Raw genomic sequence first — 8,367 nt, 5'->3', positions numbered from 1 at the left:
GATGAGGACAGTGGGAGGGGTAAGGGCAGAGGGTGGGGTGGGAACTGGGTGGAGGAGAGCTATGGGGGGAAAAAAGAGGAACAACTGTAATAATCTGAACAATAAAGATTTAATTTTAAAAAAGTAATAAAAGAGGATGACAGAGAAAAAGCTTAATTTGACAAGTAGGTCCTTAGAGATGAAAAGGCTGAGGAGTTATGGAATTAATAATGGAGTACTAAGGAATTACTAATTCATTCATTCTAACCTCTGAGCACCTACTATGTGCCAGGTACTATATGCGTTGTTTGGTTAGAGATCTACTGTCCTGTGAGGTTTAGCTATGAAAGGACAGGAACCTAACAATAGCGACTGGATACTGTAGAGTCCAGTGGAAGTGTTGTAAGGATAAGGGGAGAGTTTACAGGGTGAGAAGAAGGAACTTGGGGAAATGGAAAGACAGGTAACAAGAGACAAGCTCAAGAGATGATACCAAAGCGAAGGGATTAGATTTAGAAAAAGGGAAAGAGTTCAACAGGAGGAAATAAAGAAGCAATAAATGGAGGCAAACATAGAAAGTGAGTGGGCTGCAGAGTGAGAGCACCCTGATCATGCCAGGCTGTCTGCTAGGAAGTTAAGTGAAGATGGGTCACTTAGAGGTGCATGAGTGAACCTAGAGGTGAAATGAGGAACTTATCAGCACCATTCACATGCTCAGCCAACTTTTTAACAGCAACTATTCCAAATTAACTCATTAAACATCTGACATGCTCACTCTTCTAAAGTTATATAACAAGGACTTCTAAGTGGACATGGCTCACCCACCTTGTAACAGACTCTAGGATGGACTTGACTTTAGACAGTCCTTCTTTACCAAAATACACCACTGTGAGATGAATCCTCTTGTCTTGATGAATACATACGTCCCTAACAGAATTGAAAAATAAAGTTCATTCAAGAAAATATATGAGGCTCTGCTCATTCAGAAAGCAATCACATGAAGCTTTAACAAGAAAATGAATGAGGCATTACTAATTTAAAAGAAAATCACATGAAGTTTTAAGTAAATATAAAAGTGGCAATATTGTTGAATTATTAAAGGTATCATAGCAAATGAATAGCAATGTAAATGTCTTAAATGAGTGTAATCCTGGAAAGGCCATGGAAGCAATCCAACAACATTGCCACTCTTCAAAACATTTTGGGAACTTTTGCTTTGGTATTGCCTTCAGAAGCAAAATAGAAGCTACTGAAAGAATTAAGTCCAATCAGTTCAGAGACAAATAAATATTTATCTTTTGATTTGAGAATTATTTTGTCTTCAGACTGGCTAGTACCAGAAGTTACACCTATCATCAAGGAATATTTGCCATGAATGAGATTTACTGTAAAGAATAATGTAGCTTCTGAAGGCAATTCCAAGAAAGGCAATAAAAAATGATTTAGGAAATCAGATCTCAAGTGAGCTATTTTAAAACATACAAGACTCATTTGGAAGCATGATTTTTAGATATTCTGCTACACAAGAGTGTTAACTAACTTTTAAATCCATTAATTTCAATACGAGTATAAAGACTGGGCTTACAAAGCATCAAAACTAGCATATTACAGTATTTAAAACATGGCAATTATTAAAACAAATAAGCAAAACTCTCCAGATAGTTATTCTAATATGTGGTTATCTTTTAACACTGCAGCATTTTAAAATATCCAAATTAAATGGCAAAAAATTCTTTCAAAAATTGTTAGTCTCTGCTTCCCAACATGGAATAACTTTCTCCCGTTTTTAGTTAAATGTTTGTACAGGCAGTCCTCGGGGTATGTCGGACTTGACATACGTCGTTTCACGGTTGCGTCGCCATCTCCCATTTATTTATTTAAAAAAAAGTTCCGTCATTTCAACGTATGTACATATGTACTTTATGTTTTTTATTATTTATTTACCACAAGTAAAGGTCAGGAATTGTTATCTTTAATTTTTTTTTTACTGTTTCACTTCATTACTGCTGTGTATGTGCTCCGTATGAGTGACATAGGTGCTTATGTAGGGGGTTCCAACTTGCACTTGCAGCAAAAATCGCGTTAGGTTACGTTGCACTGCAGGAACGGATCTCTGACATAACCCTAGGACCTACTGTATTTTTAAAATTTATTTTAATTTTAAAATTCAAATTGTCCTTAAGGGAATTTTCTGAGGAGATAGCAATGTTCTATATCTTGATTAGGGAGGTAGCTACATGAGTATACATTTGTCAAAAGTCATGAAAGCCGCCCTGGCCGGTTTGGCTCAGTGGATGGAGCGTCAGCCTGTGGACTGAAGGGTCCCGGGTTCGATTCCGGCCAAGGGCATGTACCTTGGTTGCGGGCACATCCCCAGTGGGGGGTGTGCAGGAGGCAGCTGATCGATGTTTCTCTCTCATCGATGTTTCTAACTCTCTATCCCTCTCCCTTCCTCTCTGTAAAAAAAAACAAAACAAAACAAAAAAACAAAACAGTAATGAAAGCCATATACCTAAAATATGTGGATTTTATTGTATGGAAATTATGCCTCAATAGTTATTTTTAAAAATTCAACTTGTCCTAACATGAATTCACACACATTTTTAAGGGTCATCAAATGTAGTTTCTCATAGTTGTCACCCTCAATTTACTTCACAGTTCAAATTGTCAAAAACACAATAAGCTACACATGCTTAAAAAAAAAAGAGAATATCAAAAAGTAAAGTTCCCTAAAGCCTATAAAATTATCCTGTAATTCTAAGTAATCATACTCAGTGAAGACAAATAAGTGAAGTGTAATTTTTTTTCAGACACACTAAGCCAAATCATTAAGCCCTGAGAGTTACCTGAAGTTCTGCATAAATTGCGCAAATGCTTCAGTTCTTTCAGCAAGTGGCACGATTATGTTAATAACTGATCTAGTAATGTCAATCATTTCGTTCTTCACTTTCATGAGAGGTCCAAAAGGGCGGAAGAGGGTCACATGTCTATATTCCATAAGGTCTGCTTTCTTAAAAAAGAGTTCATACTGTGTGCCCTTATCTCTCTCGGTGCGGTAATAACCTAAAAGAAAGAGTGAGGGACAAAGATGTCTCCAAGTCAAAGTTTATACATTCAATGTGAATACTGATTTTACTCAAAGATCAAAAGTATGAAACCAGATCTGTAGGTTTTTTTATCTGTTTGTGAAAATATTTATCCCACTATTTATCCCCACAACTATCTATCTATCTATCTATCTATCTATCTATCTATCTATCATCTATCTATCTAAAAGCCTAATATGCAAAGTGTCCCCTCGGGAGTTCGACTGACCAGCAGTTCAATAGCTTGCTATGACGAGCGCTGACCACCAGGGGGTGGTGTGGAAGCCCTGGTTGCCAGCAGCCAGGGAAGGGAGGCCCCAAATGGCAGCCAGCAGCCACTAGGGACTCTACCCGTGCACGAATTTTGTGCACTGGGCCTCTAGTTCCTTTATAAAAGGAGAGGTTAAAAAAAGTTCACTGCTCTGCATATTATTCATTCAATCTATAACATATACTTAACATGACAATTATTCCTTTTTACATATGAATTTTTAAATAGTAGAGCCTATTAACCATCTGATGAAAAGAAAGAAATTACTTCCAGCAATATTAAATTCTAGACCTGAGAGTTAAAACTTCTATTGCTTGGTTCAGCTCAACAAAAATAAATTGAATGCCATGTGTCAATCACTGGTGGTATAAAGAGGGCTACATGGTCCCAGTTTTGAGTAAGGGTCAGTTTAGTGACAGAGACAGAAAAATAAAGAAATAATAATATAGTGATAAATACATGTGTGCACATACATACACACACACACACACACACACACACACACACACACACTGAATATAGTGAAGTCAGACAAAGAAAAATTAGTATAGATTTAAACATGGTGACTTGAGATGCCTTTGGGAGAAAAACATGGAAGTTTACTGGGCTGATTTTTAAGTGTGACACTGAGGAGAAAGGTTAGACCTACAGATGTGTGAGTCACTGTCAATGTCTGGGAATAAAACGGAGATAGACCGTTCCCACTCTTCCTGAGGCTTACAGTCAAGCAGGAACTACAAATCAGAAAATGAGCAATACCATAAGACAAGAACTATGAGAGGGAACACAGGCAGAGGTTACAAGCGCACACAGGAAGCACTGCTATCTTAGACTTGCAGGTTGGAGATGACTTCCCAGAAGTGTCTTCTAAGCTGAAGTCTGGAAAGAGGAATAGGAATTGCTCAGTTGTCAGTAATTATTTTTTGGTGAGAGGAGGATCACAGTGGAGGAAAACCGAGGGACAAAATATATTCCACACAGAGAAAAATCTTGTAAGTGACAGAATCCAAGGAAAGTTACAAGCAGAATATAAAACTGGCATTGGTTCCTTTCTTTTCAGGCAGATGTGAAGACATTTTACACATTACGTAGTTATCTTTCTCAGCAGCTTTCAATTCTGCTATAAACTACAAACATAGAGTGAAAAGACAAAAACCTGAGCTTGCAGAAAAACTGGAAGAATTCTGAGAGAAGCAACCCACTGAAAATGGCAGGAAGTGACAGCAGAAAAAAGAGGTGGCAAAGGGAGAAGACAGTTGAAATGCCAGAAAAGTATAATGCTCTCCCTGATGGCCTCCAAAAGCCTCAAGGTATTACATTTCAGTATAGCAAGTGACATCCATGCTGATTCAGGGTCAAAATCACTACACTGTTTAGAGTTAAGCAAAGAGAAAGATTTATATCTAAAATGGTTTTAAGCTTGGAATTAAATATTCAGCACAGGATATTAAGATGGAGATGAGTGGGGATCTGTAATTATTCCTGTTTATATCAATCAACAAATATCTCAAATTCATAGCAGTGTTTCTCAACTTTTGAGTCATGTCCCATCTTGATTATATAAAAATCCCATGCCCTTTCTGTAGTTTGTATTAGGAAAATACTTTCCCAAATGCCAAACATGCATTTTTAAATCCATGTATGCCTCCTTGATGTTCTCACACATCTTCTCTCCTCCCTCCAAAATAGAGAATAACCATTAATCTACAAAATTAGGTTTTTTCATTACTTTATCAAATGGTTTTTAAATCTTGAGCCTTAGTTCATACATCATTTTAAAAATATAAGGAACAAGACCAGATAAGAGAGAAATGCAAATACATACACATGTAAATACAGAAACAATCCTAAGAGTTTTCAGCTTGGGTAGTAGTCTTCTGTATAAGCTTAGATTTATTCTATTTCCCTGGTTCTTATTCTCTACTTTATTACAATCATATGATAACTTTTTTCAAAAAGCCACTTCAAACTCCTGGTGGAATGCAGTGGGTAAACACTTAAATGTTTTAATACTGTGGAAAATGACTGACTTATCAGCATACAATAATAGCATTCTGTCATACTAACATAACTATTTTTCACATTACCTTCTACGAAGTCATTCTCATTAAATATCAGTTTCTCTCCAAGGGGACCATCCTCATCTTCCTGTTCATCATCTTCATCAGGATTATTAATGACCTCCAAGCCAGCTTCAATAACTTCCACCAATTCATCTCTCTTGTCTTTTCTAACTGGCTTTTCCTCAGGATGGCGAGTGAGACCCATTTCCAATTGGAATACTTTCATTAAGGTAAAACTTTCAAAGGGAATGACCCCATACTCACTAGGTAGTTTGGCTCCTATACTAACTTCAGCTTTGTCAATCTGGGAATGAAGAAACTCTAAAAGATCACTAGGTGCTTGTTCTTTGTGGCCTTGATAGCCTATGCCATTAGCCCCTACATTCTTTCTTTCTTGTAATGATCTCATCTTCTCACTCATTTCTTGTAATTCTTGTTTTAGTTGGGCAATTTGGCGTTTCAGACTGGTTGCCCTGGTTTGATAATGTTCTTCTTGCTCCTGTAGTAGGGCTTGATAATACTCTTTACCATAATTTTCTCCAATGACTCCAGGAAGAGATGCATTTCCATCAGTCTGTGGGGCACATTCCAGAAGATACAAAAACAGTACCAAACTACAGAGTAAAGCAAGACCCAACAGCAACCAGTGGGTCCGGGTTTGAAGAATCAATCCTCTTCTAGGCATTCTTATTAATGTGGACTTGCCAAACGAGATAAGTTCTTTGAGTGTTCATACCTTTAGTAAAAGGTTATCAAAAAATTCAAAACAAAATCAGGATTCCATAAAAGGCACCAAAATGAATTCTTCTGTAGCTTAAAAAATTTCTTCCTTTAGCACTCAAGTCTACTTGCAGAAATGAGAAGTTATGCATACTTCCTATATTGTTACTGCGATATCCAGAATGAAGAAATCTGATCTACAGAATCAGATAAAATTCCATTATATGGGTGGTGACCTTTCTGAAAGAAACAGATCAGAATCAATCAGAATTTTGTTTCCTTAAGTATATCCCCTAATTGTTGGCAGCCTCAGTAAATTTATGTGACAACTATATGTTGAGCACCATGAGAGGTATTAATACAATTTAGAATATTAGTAAATTGTGGGAGAAATTATTAAGAAAAATATTTTATAAAACACAAAAATATGACATGTAATACTCCTAACCAGAGTAATGAATTAAAGAAACATTAAAATTACGTTTAGCATAGTTTGTGTTAATAGATTCTACTGTTCTCTAATTATTTGGACACTAGAGGCCTGGTGCACAAAATTTGTGAACAGGGAGGTGGGGGGGGGGCACCTCAGCTGGGCCTGCACCCTCTCGCAATCTGGGAACCCTTGGAGGATGTCCGACTGCTGGTTTAGTCGCAATCCAGGACCGCTGGCTCCTAACTGCTCACCTGCCTGCCTGATTGCCCCTAACCCCTCTGCCTGCCTGCCTGATTGCCCCTAACTACTCTGCCTGCCTGCCTGATCACCCCTAGCCACTAGCCTGCCTGCCTGATTGCCTAACCCCTCTGCCTGCCTGATCTCCCCTAACTGCTCGCCTGCCTGCCTGATCGCCCCTAACCGCCTCTACCTGCCCACCTGATCACCCCTAACCACTCGTCTACCTGCCTGGTCGCCCCTAACCGCTTCTGCCTGCCTGCCTGATTGCCCCTAACTACTCGCCTGCCTGCCTCATCACCCCTAATTGCCTCTGCCTGCCTGCCTCATCGCCCCTAACCACTCGGCCCCTGCGGCTTCATCCAGAATGATGTCCAGAATGTCGTTCAGCTGTCTGGTCTAATTAGCATATTACGCTTATATTATTATAGATTATATTGCATGTAGCTCTATATTAACATAATATTTCAATCAACACACCATTCCCCACCTATTCCATATCACAACTTGGGTTCTGAGTTTCTAGAAATTGTTTTTGTTATATTAATAATGGCTTGATACATAGATTTAGGTTCTTTCAGTTCACTCAATTCAAGAATTTTACTTCATTAATTTCTATGATTCAAATCAGTCAATCTAAGAGCCTTAAAATTAAGTGAAGGGAAAACAATTTTAAAAGGTCACAGACATCTGAAAAACACATTAAGAAACATTTTTACATCCAAAATCCTCCAGTAGATTATTTGAGCATTAGATCACATAATTCTTTCAGAGTAACAGATTTCCTACACTTCTGGAAAGGCTTAGAGTCTATATAAAGAAAAAACATGAACATTTTAATGTTTTTTTTTGTTTTGTTTTGTTGTGGGTTTTTTTGCAGGGAAAAAAATAAAAAACCTTTTATAAATTTACAAAATTACATGGTACCATCCATACCACAACCAGCTGTGTGAGCTCTCCCGTGTTTCTCTCTGAACAAAGGATTCTTAACTCTAGAAGTAGAGATGGTTAAACTTAGCAGTCAGGAGACAGGGGAGGCCTCTGCCCAGAGAGAACTTCCATTCTAATGAAGTGTTTGTCAAGAAGGATACGTAATAGTACAGGAGGCTTTTAACAGATGTTCTCTACCAGTGCAGCAGGACCTATGGAAGAAGATCACCAGGAACATGAGTCCTAGTCACTTTCTTACTGATTAGGAAAGCCTGGATGCTTTCTGTGAAAGATGCTGTACTGTGTGTTTTTTGTGGAACATATATGTATAAAATGTAGGATAGATTCAAACTTCTAATGGTTAGTAGACCACAAACAATGGGTACCTTTAGCCATTTATTGCTTTAGTTAACCAAATGATAATGAAGTAGCTTGAAAAATTTAATTCACCACTGAAATAGCAGTGTATATCACATACAGTTTTGTGTTACAATTATATATACATGTATACTTATAAGATTTCCACATAAAATCTTATATAATAAAGATGTAATATGCAAATGGTTGTTATGCCATGAAGCATATAACAGGATCACGGATCAGCAGGAGGGTGGGGCAGCAAGCTACAAGTGGGCGACAGAGAGCTAC

General features: G+C 37.8%; 1 protein-coding gene across 5 annotated transcripts in view; it reads right to left on the bottom strand.

Moving 5' to 3' along the window:
• CSGALNACT2 (chondroitin sulfate N-acetylgalactosaminyltransferase 2) overlaps positions 1–8,367 on the bottom strand; it is a 41,895-nt gene that overhangs the window by 28,605 nt on the left and 4,923 nt on the right. For all 5 annotated transcript variants that reach the window (XM_005861780.2, XM_014536079.1, XM_014536078.1 and 2 more), the window contains exons 2-4: positions 5,424–6,359; positions 2,826–3,042; positions 805–906 (exon numbers count right to left, since the gene is read on the bottom strand). In XM_005861780.2, the coding sequence (XP_005861842.1) occupies positions 805–906; positions 2,826–3,042; positions 5,424–6,084 (980 nt within the window). In that variant the 5' untranslated portion in view covers positions 6,085–6,359. The remainder of the gene's footprint in view (positions 1–804; positions 907–2,825; positions 3,043–5,423; positions 6,360–8,367) is intronic.

The sequence above is a fragment of the Myotis brandtii genome, unplaced genomic scaffold (genome assembly GCF_000412655.1).
Source record: "Myotis brandtii unplaced genomic scaffold, ASM41265v1 scaffold1563, whole genome shotgun sequence".
Classification (NCBI taxonomy): Eukaryota; Metazoa; Chordata; class Mammalia; order Chiroptera; family Vespertilionidae; genus Myotis; species Myotis brandtii.
The sequence above is the reverse complement of the archived record's forward strand: the minus strand, read 5'-3'. Positions and strand labels throughout refer to the sequence as shown.